The sequence below is a fragment of the Sander vitreus genome, chromosome 18, assembly GCF_031162955.1.
Source record: "Sander vitreus isolate 19-12246 chromosome 18, sanVit1, whole genome shotgun sequence".
Taxonomy (NCBI): domain Eukaryota; kingdom Metazoa; phylum Chordata; class Actinopteri; order Perciformes; family Percidae; genus Sander; species Sander vitreus.
Window position 1 is genome coordinate 2879745 of NC_135872.1, and position 17226 is coordinate 2896970.

Consider the following 17226-nt stretch of genomic DNA (forward strand, 5'->3'; position numbering starts at 1 on the left):
TTAAGATACTTTATTGTGTTTACTTGTAGGTCTAAGCCAATAGCCTAAGGCTACATAAAAGTGGTGCATTATAGCAAGCTAGTTTTTTAGGTAGGTACCCTTTTTGTATGTCGTTTTAACCCCAACCTGAAGAATATCATTCTAAAATATTTCAAAATTAATCTGTGGACCCTCGTGTACATGGAAACTTTTTGTCCCTTGCCCCAAGTTGTTGTAAACAACTTTTCATGTACACGTGATGCATGATTTCCTCCATGTCCGTAATCACAAGTTCAACTTTAATCTGTGTGCACTTTTATCTTGTTTGTTGGTTAACGTAACAAAAGCCAGCGGTTCTTAAATTATAGTCCAGATCCTAAAAGGATTCTGCGAGTTTTAACTGGAGCAAAAGAATCTTTGATGACATTTTTTTTTTTTTTTTTTTTTAAATTTGGGTCTGGAGCTGAAGTAGTTTAAGAACCTCTGGTGCAGTTTTTACGGAAACGTGAACAGAAAAAAGACGTACACGTGTCTTTCACTGACATTGTGTATTCTTTTATGAGGTTTGCAATGGCGACGATAGAAGATCTTTCAGATCTGAGAACCAGATCTTTAACCATTGTATAATCAATACTGGAGAGTTTCATCAGATTTGTGTGCTTTTGTTGTTTTTCAATTCAACATCTCGAGTTGGATTGAGATCATGGACAGCCTGCTGGATGTCAGCCAGTCCATGTTGTAGTTTGTTGGAATTGTTTTTAAAAGTTCTGCCGGCACATTACCAGCCAGACATTTTGTTTTTTCCAGATACAAACCATCCAAAACGTGTTAGTTATCACTCAAAATGACCTGTATGGAAGCAAAGAAAGGCCATTACAACCAACAATTACATTTTAAATTTCAATCAATTAAAAATGTATGTGTTTGGAAATTGCCAGGAAGAATGTTCAAGTTTTTCAAAAACCTGGTTTTGTTTCCACGACTAAAATTTAAACAGAAAATTAAATCATCCAATATTAAAAAAAAAAAAAATTCAAATGTCCAATATTTAATTCATAAAATGAAGTTGCTTTATTTGTTGTGACCGTGAAAACGTAAGCTGATTTCACAAAAAATCAAATTGATTCCATTAGGGCTTGATTGCTTCTCCTTCGTAACCTGATGACGTTTTTCCATCAAATCTTTTGACTAAATGTCCAACAATAATCCAATTCGGACAACTTAACGTTTTGGCTTAACTTGAATTTTTAGATCTAATTCAATAACCAGTTGAATCTGAGCATCTTGAAACCATTTTATGTTTGGATATTGGAGTTTTTGAAAGCACCACACATGAAATTCAAATTGGCCTTTCTTTGCTTCCTTAGACCTGGTCACAGCCAAAATTCACCAAAGTGTTCATTTTCCCGCCCTGTTTGTTTTTCCTTCTTGAATGTTCTAAACTGTAGGAAGGTAGTGTTGTTTTGTTGTGTTGTCTGTGTGTTATTGCTTGAGTTATTGACTGTGGCTGCTGGTGCAAAAGGAGATCATTTTTATCTCCAAAATGGCTTCCCTCACATCTTTAGTTTAGATTTGTGTTGTGTTGTTTGCGCCAACAGTGAACTCGCCAATCTTCCCCCTGGAAGTGTTGACTGTTGGGAAAATCCTTTTATACTTCACATTACAATACATCCACCTCCTAAATCTGCAGGATTAACTGTGTTTACCTTTTCTCTTCACAGTCGATCCCCCGTCAGATTTGAGGTTTAAGATTTTAAATGAGAACACAGTGCAAATGATCTGGAGCAGACCACAGTCGAGGATACAGGGCTACAGAATACAAGTGACCTCAGACACAGGTGGGTGCTCATTAAACCTGCGAGTTATGTCCTGCCGAGCCCGTAACATTACAGGTGTCATAAACTCTCATCAGTCTGCCTGGCAAGACTAGACACTCCCTGCAATTATCTGAAGATTTTCTGCAGACACGTGTTTGGCTCCAGGATATCTAAAAAAATAAATAGGGAGGGAAATGAAAAACATCACTGCCATGGAAAGATGTCATCATGAGTTTAGTTCAGGAGTGTAGATGTCACTTCCATCAGGGTTCATTAAACAGCTGAGATGGTTTTAAGAAAAGAAAAAAAGAAAAAACAGCCAGCAGTCAAATCAGCTACTTCTACACTTAGCTAACGTTAGCTAACTCAGTATGTGTATGGGGGTGTTTTTCTAGGGTTTGCCCCTTAGTTCCAATGAAGCAACAAGCTAAATGCTACAATATACAGTACAATACTGTTTAAGACAATAGTGTGCTTTTGTGGCACATGCAAGTTTAGGAAAAGCCTTCTCTTGTTTCAACATGACAGTGCTCCCTTTCTCAAAGCCAGGAGCTGATAGACCTTTTTCACAGCAGACATTTTGACATGTCATAGTAGGAAAAGCACAGGTGTATTCAAAACCATTACTGATGGCTGCATTCCACTTAGGAGAGTCCCTGGTATTGTTCATGCTGACTCACTGAAATATCTTACTGGGACACTTGATGGAATTGCCTGGAAAAGCCATCAGCCATCGTTAAGGTTATCAATTCCAGCTGTGCTTTTCCTACTATGACAAGTCCAAATGTCTGCTGTGAAAAAGGTCCATTGTACAAGCTTTTTCGCAAGTTCAAACATAGGCTATTATAACTAAGTAAGTGTTTATTAAATGAAGATTTCCCGCATCACTAGTAACGTTAACATTACATAGACTAGCTAGTTCTTACATAGAGATTCGTTGCTAACTGTTGCTAACCTAACTAGCTAGCTAACTGACAGAACTAATGTTAGCTTGTATATTCATAACTGCCAGGTGTAACAGCTACATGCTATTGGCTAACTAAACCAACTAGCTAGCTAACTGACAGAACTCACATTAGCTTGTATATTAACATTCAGTAACTGCCATATATAACTGTTACATTATTTATAACTAAACTAGCTAACTGACAGACAGAATTAACATTAGCTTACATATTCATAAGTGCCAGGTGTAACAGCTAGCTAATGTTACTATTAGCTAACTAAAGTAACTTAGCTAGCTAACTGACAGAACTAACAGTAGCTTGTATATTTACATTCAATAACTGCCAGGTGTAACAGCTGCATACTGTTAGCTAACTAAACGAGCTAGATAGCTAACTGACAGAACCACAATATACCTCTTACAAATTACAAAATGTTATGCCAATAACATTACACTAAATGACTAAATAACGTTAGTTGGTTTCTCACTTTATGGGTTTGTTAAGAGGCACAGTCTTTGCCTGTAAACCACAAACATAATTCAGTGTTTTTCATTAAAAGTAAGTTACTTTAAAACAAGAAATTAAGTATTTCTACTGGATACTGAGTAAAAGTGAAAGCTTAAGGTGTTATTTAATGTACTTTGTATAGATTAAACGGGGTCTTTTCACAGTAATTATCCTGTAAACCTGCACAATAGACATTGGAAATATCTTAACTAGCAACATATCAACACATGAATAATGATTAAAAACCTGTGGACTATTTGAAGCTAAGGATTTTTTTGATAAACAAGTATGCTCACCGTAATGGAATAATTGGGCATTTAAGGGTTAAAATAATGTTTTGATTCATAGTAATGGGGGACATTTCATTAAATTAAATCACAGTTATGTGTTTACACGGCTCTTCCAATCCTCAGGTCAACAGTTGGAATCAGGTTTTTCTGAAGACCTGTTTTAACTTTTGGAGAAATGAAGTAATGCAATAGTTTCCTAATGGCTTCCCTCTGACTTTGTGCATTCTTGTAGAAGAACCAACAAAAGAATTTACTCTGCCTGCATCCGCGACTAAGACCTCCATCTCAGACCTGAGTCCAAATGTGGATTATACCGTAACAATATCTGCGTACGCTGGATCAGAGGAGAGTCTGCCTATCTCCGGCCAGATCACACGTGAGTCACCGTGTCCCTGAGTGTGTGTTTGTGTGTGTGAAGTAGCACCAGACTTCAAACCAAATGCTAGTAAAGTTTGTAGCTGCAGGTGGTCAGTTTTCTTCACCAAATGCACTGGTAAAACACCTAAAGACCTCATACACAGAGTGGGCAAATGAACAGAAACAACTGGTGTTTTATAGACAAGAGTGTGTTTCTGTTATTCTGCATAATTGGTTTTTCATGATTTCAGTTTTACAGTACAGTTCGTTCTAAAATTTTTTAGTTTAGTCGAGAAAACGCCACAATTTAGTAGCTGTTCTTGAGCTTTTGATCTTTCTCTTTTTGAGCACTTCAACTTCTTTTAGAAAAGAAAAGCCAGAAGGGATTCATTCTTTTTTTGGGGGGCATTTCTGCCTTTATTAGAGAGGAAAGCTGAGATATGAAAGGGGAGAGAGAGAGAGAGAGGGGGGGGAAGACATGCAGGAAAACCGTCACGGGTCAGATTCGAACACTGGACTTTCTGCATAGAGGAATAAACCTCTGCACATGTGGGCCCGCTCTACCAACTGAGCTGACCGGCCACAGAAGGGATTTATTCTTGACCCTGGAAACAAGCTCACCATAAAATCAATTTCGTATTTACCATTCAAAATGAATGATGCTAGTTTTTAGCTTTGCAAAAGTTTGAACGCCGTAGACTGAAAGCTTGATTGGACAGATTTAACTAATTCTGCAGCACAGGGAGCCAATCAGGACAAAGTCTAACTTTGATCCATTTCCTGTCTAACATTGTGTTGAGACACACAACGTAAAACATCAATTTAAATGTATCCGGTCGAATTCAGTCAAAAATGAAAGAAAATCATCACATTTTCATGTTATATGGTTATCAAAAAGTAATGTAAAAGCTCCAGGACAGCTACTAAATGGACGGTTTGGTTTCAGTATTTGTGATGACATTTCAATAAGATTTGTTCGTTAAACAATAAGTTAAGAGCTTTATCTTCCACATTCAAATAAAAGTCTTTGGCTTCATGGCTTTCGTCATAAAGACAGTAAGACAACTGGAAACAGACATGTGGAAGAATACATGATTTTAAAGGATCTTTTTGAAATAATAATCTTTATGATTGACAGCAGTATTTAGTTCAGTGGTTCCCAACCTGAGGGTCAGGATCTCCGAAGGAGAATTTATTTATTTTTTTGCTTAAATGAAAAATTGGGCCCTCTAAAAATCCTTTCAATGGTTGAACTGGTTACAATTCATGTCCACAGTGAGGTCTATGATGAAGGGTCATATTACTTCATTTACATTGCCACGTTTGGGTTTTTAAGAGTTTTGATCAAAGTGTTTTTAGCTCCAGAAGAAGAACTCTGCTTAAACTAAACCACGCCCAAACCGCATATCTCACCAACATTCTCGTATACTGGGCATAAACAGGAGGCAGCACGTATACTCCGCCCGTTGCTGGTAGTTGCCATGGTAGTTGCCATGGTAGTCTATATTCTTGACGTTCCACTTCCGGGATTGCTCCGCCGCAGGAAAATCCGCCGGATGCGTGTATTTTCGCTGATGTCCGTTACCTTCCTCTTTCTTTCTGTTGGCGTTCTAACCTTCGGTGGATTTGTGAGGACTGTGGTTAACTGCTCCTCAGATCTCTGCAGGGTAAATCCAGACAGCTAGCTAGACTATCTGTCCAATCTGACTTTTCTGTTGCACGACTATTTTGCAGCGGCTCCGTGCAGGGCTTAGCACCGCCCAAGACGATTGTGATTGGTTTAAAGAAATGCCAATAAACCAGAGCACGTTTTATTCCCATCCCGGATTGCTATGTGGAGTAGCCAGACCCTCCTCAGCTCCGCAGCGTGTGGATGGTCTGGCAAAGTGAGACTATTGCCATGGTAACGTTAGTAGGTTAGTCTCTAGAACGACGGTCATGACCTAATGACCCAATGAGGCAGCGAAACATTGACGTCAGTGTCGGTGTTGCCAAAGCTCTTTGTTTGCGGCCGTTGAGACTTGCAACACAACCCCGGAGATTCCAAACCAAAACGGGGTCAGAAGTGTTTAGGGGCTCGGAAACACCAGAAGCAGTGTGAATGCGAAGTGTAAACTTAGCAAAATATATTGTTTTTTCAACCAAAACGTAGCAATGTAAATGTAGCCTTAGACAAAGCTTAATTTGAAAAGATCACAAGCCAAAAAGTTTGGGAACCACTGAGTAGTCGGTGAAAGAGGGACAAAGAGGCAATGCATTTATGTACGGATAACATAAGAAAAGAGCAGCTGCAGCAGGTTAAAAGACACAAAAGTCCAGTAAAAGTTACATTACATATGGATCAGTAAATGAACAGTGAGCCAGATTTCCAGCGGCGAGTGAGATCTTCACTAACATCAGGGCAGCAGTTTGGTGGGGACGCCTGCTTGGCACCGCAGCAAACACTGATGATCTGACAAACCCTCCGAGCACGGGAGATTCCCTGGATATCTATCGGAAACGATGACATCAACTTGTTAGTTTCGCCATTTGGGACCTTGTTTTGCACGTTCCTTGTATCTACGAGGAGGAAATGTTGCACAAGAAACCCTCAAGATGAGATAATATATCTCATGTATGGAAAGAAAAGACGAGTTCTGGTCCAGTTTGAGTGGTCTGCCATTTTGTTGAAGAAAAACAGTGACGGTTGCTGACAGAAAATGGTTCATAAGCTGACTTAAAAATAAAGATTTGGGTTTTTCGAGGATAGATAGAAGATTAAATATTGATTATAGATTATCTGAATTGTCTCTTACGTGATTGTGTTATTGTCTTTCAGTTGAGTCAAGTGGCAGCACAGGAGGAGCTTCCAGGAAACCAGACCCTTCAGATTCAGTCAGTAAGTCCTCTTGTTCATTTAAACCTTCAATTTGACGAGGGGTTTCACTCACTGCTAAGATAATGAGCCCCAAACGTTCCAAGTCACCGCTCGACTTTTTCCACTTTTTGTTCTCGCAAACTTTCTTCCTCACTGCTGGGCGCCGTCCATCAGCGTGAGCTCAGCAGCGAAAGGGAGGCTCCTACCGCACAACACCCCATTGTATAGCTATAATCAAAATTAGGCCCCCATAAATCTCTGAGGTATTCGGTCATCGGTTTGGTCCCCTGCCGGCCAATTATGCCAATGCGGAGGAAACTGCACATGCTCAGTGCGGGGGTCGTAGGTGGGGCAGGAAGCTGCTGTTGGAGCTGGGGGAGCTAGCTGAGAGGAGCCCAGCCCTGAAGTGCTGAGAGAAGTGGAAACCATTACAAATGCTGATTTACAAGAGCACTGCTGCCGTGCTGTTGCTGCTGCCCTGGCCCGGTTCTGCAGAAGATGACGAGCTTTTGCTGACTTTTCCTTCTTTTCATGAGAGGAAAGTCACAAGGAAACTCCTAGAAAGTAGGGCAAAGCAGAGAGTCCTGTACCTCCACCTACAACAGCACAGTTTGATTTGTGTGACAGAACATACCCAAAAAAGTCATTCATTCATTCATTCATTCAACCTTTATTCATCCCTGAGAGATCTTTGCCGGGCGACCCTCATTTACGACAACGAGTCTTTTTGTCAAATTACAAAGACAGGAACAGAGCAGCAACACAGAAAAGAAGCAACACCATCATAAGAAAAATAGACAATAAAACGTTCTGAATTGGAAACATGATTTGATAAATAACTTAAAATAATAAGGATGCAAAAGAAAGTACAATTATGTTTAGCAATTACAAGTAGAAGTGTGCAGGTTTAAAACCAGATTTCTAAACTGTTCAAAAGGCATGATGGGTTGATTTTAAGGAAGTATTGTAATTTGTTCCAGGAGTCGGGTGCACTAAAGTTATAAGCAGTTTTTCCAAGTTCTGACCGAGCTGGGGGAACATGAAGTAAAAGCCAGTCAGCAGAGCCAGTCCAATAATGAATAATGCATAAGCTTTAAAAACCAGTCAAACGTTCATGTTGTAAAAAAACCCCCATTGTCACATCAAATGGGATCAAAGTTATCAACTTTGACTATGTACAGAACTTTTCCAGGTTCTCATCCAACTTGCCACAACCCTAATCCTGCAAACCCTTGAATATTTTTGGTGTGGAAGGTACACGTATGATGTTTTATGTTAATTCTACCTTTTCTTTATTGCCCTCTCCTCTACTCCCTCTCACTCCTCACTTTTTTTTTCTTCCCAGAATGCTCGTTCAGTGCCATTGCCGACGTGGTGTTCTTGGTGGATGGCTCCTGGAGTGTGGGCAGGCCGAACTTCAAATACATCCGCAACTTTATTTCAGCGGCGGCCGGCGCCTTTCAGATCGGAGAAGACAAAACCCGGGTGGCCGTGATCCAGTACGGTACCGACCCCCGAACAGAGTTCAACCTCAATCGCCACTTCACCCGACCAGCTCTGCTTCGCGCCATTGGCTCGCTCCCGTACAAAGGAGGAGACACCATGACAGGTACATGGATAATGTTCTCTAATGTTACATTTTCACACTATTTTCTGTTTTCACCTCAATATTAATTAGTTTTCTGTAGGTTTTTAATCATTATTATAAATTGTTAGTATCATTATTATTATTATTATTATTTTTTCTTTTTTACAATTTTCTATTTTAATAAAAACAGTAATATTCCAGTTATAGGTACTTTTTATTCTTGTGTGTGCAACATACAGTAAATCATTACTTTTTCTAAATATTTTATTTTATTGTTTTGCCGTTTGGCCTACATGGTTTCAAGTTGACAAATGAAAGAAATTATCTTAAATAATAATCGCAAAGTGTTTTTTTTAAAAACTCTAATCTAGGGATCATCTTTTTTGGCCCCGGATCCCAATCCGATTTTTAAACTATTGAATATCTGCCATTACCGAGTCCCGATCCGATACTTGTATTCACATAGATAATAGAGCTGCACACCATTTTAACGATCACATTGCAGATATTGCAAGCGGATGTTAGGGTTGGGTATCGTTTGGAGTTTTTCCGATAATGGTGCTAAAACGATACTTTTAAAACAGTGCCGGTGCCTGAACGGTGCCTGAACCGATACTTTTAAAAAGATTTAAAAATATATATATATTTTTTAAAAGGAGCACAAAGCGACATTAAAGAACGGCTTGTTTATTGCTAAGGCCACAGGGTCAAAGTTAAATGATTTATTAAAAATGTAATAACTATAACTTCTTTCACCAGTAAAATTCCTGTTAACGACAAAAACAACCACTGGATAGGAAAAGGGTATTTTACAATAACTTTGAATGCGGCACGAGACCTTCGGTCCCCAACCCTAGTGGATGTTGGACTGTTCAACATACTTCCACACTGCTGACATTTTAGCCACGTTAATGAATAATGCCAAGTTACATACGAGTTTGCGTTCTGCCGTAAATTGTACTCCGCTGACGTAAATGATCGGAGTAAGCTGATAGGGGTGACTGCCAATCCCTGATCAGTTAAAAAATGCCCATATCGACTCCGATTGGGACATCCCTCCTCTAATTGTATTTACATGAAGAAGGGGCCTGTAGCCAAAAAAACTCAGGACCAACTTAAAACGTCTCTGTAATTTACCCCCATGGGTGATATTCACTTTTTTGACCCAATAATGGACACAATTGGCATTTTCAATCAATACAGAAATAAGAATTTACATGTAAATACTTTAGAGTTATCTTTAGCATTAGCAAAAATGAAGCCCATCGTCAGTTAGGTCAGTTTGAGGTAATGTTTTCCTTATTGTATAGGGACTATAATAAAGAAGTGTTAAACCTGCACTATAAAAGCAGACACTTTCTGTCTGCATAATTTCATCCTTTTTCCCTGCATGGCTCGTTGCTCCAGGCGATGCCCTCGCCTACCTCCTGAAAAACACTTTCACCGAGGCGGCCGGTGCCAGGACGGGTTTCCCCAGGGTGCTGGTGATCATCACAGATGGCAAATCTGAGAGTCCAGTGGAGAGTTACGCCAAGCAGCTCAGGAGCAGCGGGGTGGAGATCTTTGTCCTCGGTACGTAGCCAGAACAAGTTTATTACATTCCACATCTTACATTTTCCATTCGCATTTAATGCCTTTAACTGCCGTTCATAAGAAAAGCAGCTTGTGATGATGTAATAATAGAAGAAAGAAGAAAAAAAATTACAAGCGAGTGATAGCAAGTTTTATGTATGTTTAAGCACAGGCTTCGCTGTCAGACTTTCCACAAACGTCGGCTGGAGGAACAGAAGTGGGCTGTTGCTATGGTGTTAAAGAGGGCTGGTGATTAAATAATAAAAACACATAATCTTCTATGGTCTGTGAAAACAGGTCACTGATGGATAACTGCTGAGTGAAACATAAAATATACTCTCAGTGCTTGCAGGAGAAGCTGGTAACATGCAGGAGTGACACTGTAAATGTTCACTTCTGCTAAAAAATTAACAAACAGACCTCATAATCAGCCTGGTCATCAAGTTTCTGGAGTTACTTGTTATTCATTTCAAAAGGTTGAGGGTGTTGGGGTTTTCTTATTTTGATTACAGTCACGGACATTTGCATTGTGATATGTTAAAGCTATAGTGCGTAGTTTCTGTCGCCCCCATGAGGAATTCTAAGTAATGACAACAAAACTGTTGGCGTGTCCACATGATACAAGCCTTCCGTGATCACGCACCCCCCAACCCTCCTCCACACAGTTGCTAGTAGCCAAGGAGGACACGGAAGATTAAAAAAACATGATGGACTCTTCAGAAGAGGTCATTATCTTCACTTGAGTTTCTGCGCGGGAAAGTCACCGGACGCCACAATCTTCTGAACATAGTCATACTGAGAAACTCCAGAGAGAGTTGTGTGGAGCTGATAGTCTTAATTAGCTTTGTAGCAACTCATTTGGCAATGGCTTGAATGTAACAGATGTTTATTAATATCAGAAAGTTACACACTAAAGCTTTAAAGGAACATTGTGCTAGGTGTGAGAAAAATATTTCATGTCAATATGTCCGAGAACGTGATACATTTCTTTCTTTGCACAAACAACATTCTGATATATTTATAAAACTGCGACTTCATCAGGGATAAACAATAAAGTCCTCAACTTATTTACATTGTTTTCCCTAGTAACTACGCAGTCCACAAACAGAAACAGGCATTCAGTGTCCGACATTAAAACATTACCGTGTGCGTGTATTAACATTTTTTTCGTTTGATATCATAAACGGGGAAAAAAAACATAACATGAAAAAGAAATGCTGAAATCCAAAAGGTTTTAAAAGCACAGTGTAAAGTACTGCAGTCAGACTTATCCACAGTGTCCACAGTAAAGTACACTACTGTGTAGAGTGGAGATTAGTCAGATATGTGATAAAGGAAAAAAAGGTAAGCAGGACAGGAAGGAAGGAAGGAAGGGAGAAGAAAAGAGGGAAATAACCAATGAATGAACGAAAAATCAGGGGGAAAAGAAGCAAAGAAAATATAAATAAAGGAAAGAAGACAGAAAAGTATGTTATATTATGCTCAAGGTTCACTTAGAGTAAAATGTTGTGGAGAAGTAGAAAGTCTCAAAAAAATTGAATATAACAAAGTAAAGACACTGATGTTCAGTATTGGTGTACAAGCACCTTGTTACGTTCCCCTTGTGTCGATCAGAATGTCCATCCATCCATCTTCATCCGCTTATCCGGGGTCGGGTCGAATCACCACATGTTCACATTGATATTTGACTAAGTCGGACTTTGAATAAACTACATTCTGTAAAGGCTCACAGCTTTACTAATAGTGTCCAAGTGTTACAAAAAATATATAGGATTGTAAAACTCATATTTACTGCCATGCTGTCAGACTTTCCAGTGGGAGCGGAATAAAAAAATAAAAAATGAAGGCTTTCGATTGGGTTGTGAATTCAGCTGGAGAACGTTTACTATGCTTCATATATGTTTTATACATCTTTATAGATTGCTCATTACATACAGTACAGAACTGGAGCAATCACACCCTTTACCTTTGACACCGTAACCCTTAACACGATGCCAGTGACTTTACAATCCCTGCGATGAATTTTTCGGGAGTTGCCTCTTAGCTCAGAAACGAGTGAATGTCCCTACATTAAGCAGGCAGGGACAATCACAATGGGTTCAATCGGATAATTTACCCGTTAAATTACCATATACTGTGCATTTACCACAACTTTGATTTTTTTGTTTGTCTTTGTCCGTTTTAGGTATCCAACAGGCAGATGAAAAGGAGATGAAGCGGATGGCCTCCACGCCTTACAGAAGTCACATCTATAATGTCGCCAACTTTGACTTGATCAAAAATGTGCAGAAGGAGCTCATCACTCAGGTGTGCGCTGGCGTCGAGGATCAACTCAGCTCACTCGTCAGCGGAGAAGAAGGTAAGATGTGATAACAAAAAAAAAAAACATTTTCTGGGTAACTAAATGAATGAATGAGTATCACATCTGTCTTAAACAAGGTTTTCATCTTCTGCCTTCTATTGTCCCTTTTGCACATTGTCTTAAAGCAGTAGTAACATTTTGGGAAATGCCCTTATTCGCTCTGTTAAATAAGAAGATCGATACTATTCTCATATCTGTCCTAATTTGAAGCTTCAGCTAGCAGCTGTTTACAGTCTTTATGCTAAGCTACGGTAACCATCTACTGGCTGTAGCTTCATATTTAACAGATTTTACAGTGGTATCAATTGTCTCATGCAACTCCCAGTAAGAAAACAAATAAGCATGTTTCCAAAATATCTAAATATTCCTTTTGTATTGATATTTAAAGGAGAATTCAGGTCGATTTCAACACGTAACTATGTTGTTTGTTGTCATGTAGTGCTGTCAGTAGCGAGAAAAACGAAAATAATCGGTGTTGCCTACACCAAGTTATGCTACTGCTAGCTTTCGCACCTAGGTGGCTGAAACAGGGCAGGTTTTAAACATGCTTTTAGCCTCTTAACATGTTCGAGATGTCATTACAAGTGCCTTGCCATATGAAGTGATTCCTTCCGAGTGAACACAGTGAATATGGCTGCAGTAGATTTGAAAGAAATGCATACAAGTGATGCTAATTCAGCCAGTGCACATACCTCTGTTTAGTTCCGGTGTTGAGACGGCAGTAAGACGAGTGCTTAGGGACCGTCTACAAACTACAACAGCGAAAAGAGATACAACAAAAATATTTATTAATTTAATGATTAAATAAGGTAGTGTCTCCAAACTTACCTCACTTGTCTCCTGCTAGTTGTACTACAGCACTTACTTTAAAAAAATAAGCATATGACTATTTTTGAAAATATTTTTGTATCGCTACAACGGTGTTGTAGTTTGTAGACGGTCCCTAAGCACTCGTCTCGCCGTCTCACTACCGGAACACCGGAACTAAACAGAGGTATCAATTAGCACAACTTTTATGCATTTCTTTCACATCTACTGCAGCCATATTCACTGTGTTCACTCGGAAGGAATCAGTTTACATGGGTAGGCACTTGTAATGACACCTCGAACATGTTAAGAGGCTAAAAGCACGTTTAAAACCTGCTCTGTTTCAGCCGCCTGGGTGAGAAATCTAGCAAGAGGATAACTCGTTGTAGGCAACACCAATTATTTTAGTTTTTCTTGCTACTGACAGCACTACGTGACAACAAACAACATAGCTACGTGTTGAAATTGATCGGAATTCTCCTTTAATGTAATTATATCATTCATTATTTTATCTGATTATCACCTTTTTGAATATATTTTCTGAAAACCAAAATAAGGACACAAATGCACAATAAGATTCAGATAACTCTGATTCTGACTCTGATTTTTGCAGCCGTTGAGCCAGCCTCTAACCTCCAAGTCCTGGAGGTGGCCTCAAAGTCCGTGCAGTTGACCTGGGGTGCCTCTATCGGAGAGGTTTCCGCATACAAGGTGCAGATGATCCCTATGATGGCTGGCGCCAAGCGGCAGGAGCTGTATGTGGGCCCGACCCAGACCTCGGTGATTGTCAGAGACCTTTCTCCAGACACAGAGTACCAGATCAGTCTGTTTGCCCTGAAGGGCCTGACGCCTAGCGAACCCGTCACGGTCATGCAGAAGACGCAGCCAGTTAAAGTTTCACTGGGTGAGTGCAAAATAATGATTCCCAACTAGTCAATTTTGGCTTCTAGTAAATGTGTAATACAATGAAGGTTCTTCCATTACTTCAGACACAACAAGTCTTCAATAACATGTCTGTAAATGTATCAATAATGCAGAAGATCCTCTGATTGAATGGATGAGGCAGCAGGTCACTTTACAAAAATGCTTATTAAGATAAGGTAAAATAAGATAGAATTTTAGTAATCCCGAATGAAATTCTTGTGTCGGAGATTGCTCAAAAATCTCTGGCACAAAAATGTCCCTTTTTTTATTCTCACGTTTAGGCCAAAAGGCGATTAGCTTAGTTCCATAGCTTCCTCTAAATCCACGAGTCGTTGTTTATACATCTCTTTTTGTTTACGGATTAAAAACAAGATGCATACTGTGTGATACTTAGGTTTAGGAGTGTTATTTTTGAACTTCGTACAGAGTCAGGCTAGCTGTTTTCTCTGCTAACAGTCTTTTTGCTAACTCTTCCCAGCTTTAGCTCCATACTTAAAACTCAATCCCTTATCATCAGCACCACAAACCTCCACCAGTCGAACCTGATGCTGCTTCTGTCATATGAGAGTTAACAAAATGACCAGCTCCAACTTGTAAATACCATTTACACCAAGTCTTAATAAGGAAAGAAACTGAGGATGAAAAGTCTCAGAATACAGTATAAGTAAACACCCTAAGATATATTTCAATGTGCTATCGTTGAAGTTAGTCAATTAAAACTTTGTATTGTGCTTTGTGTGTTTTTCAAATCTAGAGTGTTCTCTTCGCGTGGACGTTCAAGCCGATGTCGTCCTCCTGGTTGACGGTTCCTACAGCATCGGCCTGGCTAACTTTGCTAAAGTCAGAGCTTTCCTGGAGGTGCTGGTGAACACCTTTGACATCGGGCGAGATAAGGTCCGGATCAGCTTGGTCCAGTACAGCAGGGACCCCCACACAGAGTTCTACCTGAACACTCACCACGACCTGAGCGCCGTGGTCAAGGCTGTGAGGACTTTCCCATACCGCGGCGGCTCCACCAACACCGGCAGGGCCATGAGCTACGTGAGAGAGAAGATCTTCCAGGCCTCCAAAGGGGCGCGACCCAATGTTCCCCGCGTCACCATCCTCATCACTGACGGGAAGTCATCCGACGCCTTCCACGAGCCAGCCACCAAGCTGAGGAATGCTGATGTGGAGATCTTCGCGGTGGGCGTAAAGGACGCTGTACGATCTGAGCTGGAGGCCATCGCCAATACGCCTGCAGAGACCCATGTGTACACTGTAGAGGACTTTGATGCCTTCCAGAGAATTTCCAAAGAACTCACGCAGTCCATCTGCCTGAGGATTGAGCAAGAGCTTCGCAACATCCACCAGAGACGTAAGTAATGTTTCTTTATCCCTCTATGCTGATGACAGTGTGCTTTATTCAAGTCTTTTTTTCCTTTTATTTGATTCCTCATTTGTTGTGTCATGTTCGGGTTTAATTCTTGTCATGTTATCAGAAAATAAACCAAATCATGATGAAAGCAAAATCAGCCATTATTTTAAGCAAATAAGGCTGAAATAGGTAGGCAAAAAATTTAATTTGTCACACTGAATGAGGCAGTTGTGACTCTGCAGTCAGACAGTATAATCAATTGTTTGTAGGAAGATTAGGATATGTTTCACCTGTGTTTATCCATTGTCCAGTAGTGGAAAAAACTTTGCTAAATTGCGTGCTTATACTTACATTTGTCAGCTTTGTTACCTCCACGAAGGAGGCTATGTTTTAGTTTGGTTATTTGTTTGTTTGTTTGTTGGTTCTGTTGTCAGTAAGATTATGGGAAAACTACTGGCTTGATTTTCATGAAATTCAGTGGAAGGGAGTAGCATAGGCCAAGGAAGAACCCATTGAATTTTGGAGCAGAATCAAATCCTGGGGCGGATGCACAAATTATTTTTCACTTTCGTTAACATTCACGAGATAGGTCATGGTCGTGGCCTTGGCCGAGGTCTGCGCTCTCCGAGTGCCCTTCTAGTCTAATCAGTGGTCCAAACTAGCTTAGCATGACCAAAAATGTACCAACCATGGAGCACCAAGCTGTCAGTTTGTTTGTTTGTTGTTGAAGCGTTCACCAAATTTGTGAGCTAACATTCATTTATTACATAATTTCAAAACATGTTGATACTGTGTGTGGGTGTGTGTGTGTGTGTGTGTGTGTGTGTGTGTGTGTATATACTATGGACAATGATGAATGCTTTTCATCAGTCTATGCAAGTTCATTTGAAATAATTTCTTTTTAAGTACATGTTTAGTTAGACCTACCAGTCAACTATCATGATTTAGAACATTTGTAGTGATCAAATCAACATTTTAACAATTAATCACTGTATCAGTCAGTCTCCACTGTGGAGGAGAATACAGAGAAGTACCGACAGCCGTCCACATGCACACAATTACTTTGATGTCGCTTTTCCAAGTGTGGCTTTTTTCAACCGAACCCTTTCTTCGCCTCAATGTGTTAAACACATGTCCACCTTTTCATCTTTCAAGGCCAGAGAGAGTTCCTGCATGTGGAAATATTAAAACTGGGTCAAATAGTGGTTGCAGAGATTTCTTTTCATTTGTTCAAACTCAGTTGAATCACCAGATGACTGCCTGGTGTGTTGTCTGTCACGTATCCGTAAACACAACTTGACTTCGAAATGCATTCTTTCTTTTTACTGAAATCATTAGCCATCCCCGAACATCTCTTAATCAAGTTTAAACAAGCAAGAAAAATTACTCGTAAATACTGTTTTCACCCACTTAGGCTATTAATCACGCTCTTATTTTGCCAAAAGGAGCTTTCAGGTCTGCCAACTTAGAATATGACTCACACCAGCTTTGATTGCCGATTATATAATTCTTATATAATAATGACTTTATGTCAACAGAAGTGTGCAGGAGGCTGAGTGAGCAGCGCAGTCACTGCTTCCATCCAACATATTTGCTCAAAGAGCTCGCACAGTGGGGAGTTTCACAGCCGCCCTCCTTGTGTTGTTTTAATGATGGAGCTGTCAGATGGGTTGTACAGTGTACATCTTTATTAAATGGCATGTAGGTCAGCCCGCCTACTGTCTGGATTCCTTCATTTGTTTTCTTTGTTTGATGTAGGGATGTCAGGATACCAAAAATCTAGTAGTCGGTACCGATACCACCAAAAGTACACAAGACTTGATACCAAAGTCCATACCACGGTGTGTTAATCATCGATACCA

At 39.9% G+C, this 17226-nt stretch overlaps 1 protein-coding gene across 1 annotated transcript in view; it reads left to right on the forward strand.

The window, feature by feature from the left end:
* Window positions 1-17226, forward strand: part of col12a1b (collagen, type XII, alpha 1b) — a 160396-nt gene that overhangs the window by 3303 nt on the left and 139867 nt on the right. The window contains exons 3-10 of the mRNA XM_078274565.1: window positions 1701-1817; window positions 3773-3916; window positions 6716-6775; window positions 8100-8363; window positions 9750-9914; window positions 12100-12273; window positions 13697-13987; window positions 14762-15364. Coding sequence (XP_078130691.1) covers window positions 1701-1817; window positions 3773-3916; window positions 6716-6775; window positions 8100-8363; window positions 9750-9914; window positions 12100-12273; window positions 13697-13987; window positions 14762-15364 — 1818 coding nt within the window. The remainder of the gene's footprint in view (window positions 1-1700; window positions 1818-3772; window positions 3917-6715; window positions 6776-8099; window positions 8364-9749; window positions 9915-12099; window positions 12274-13696; window positions 13988-14761; window positions 15365-17226) is intronic.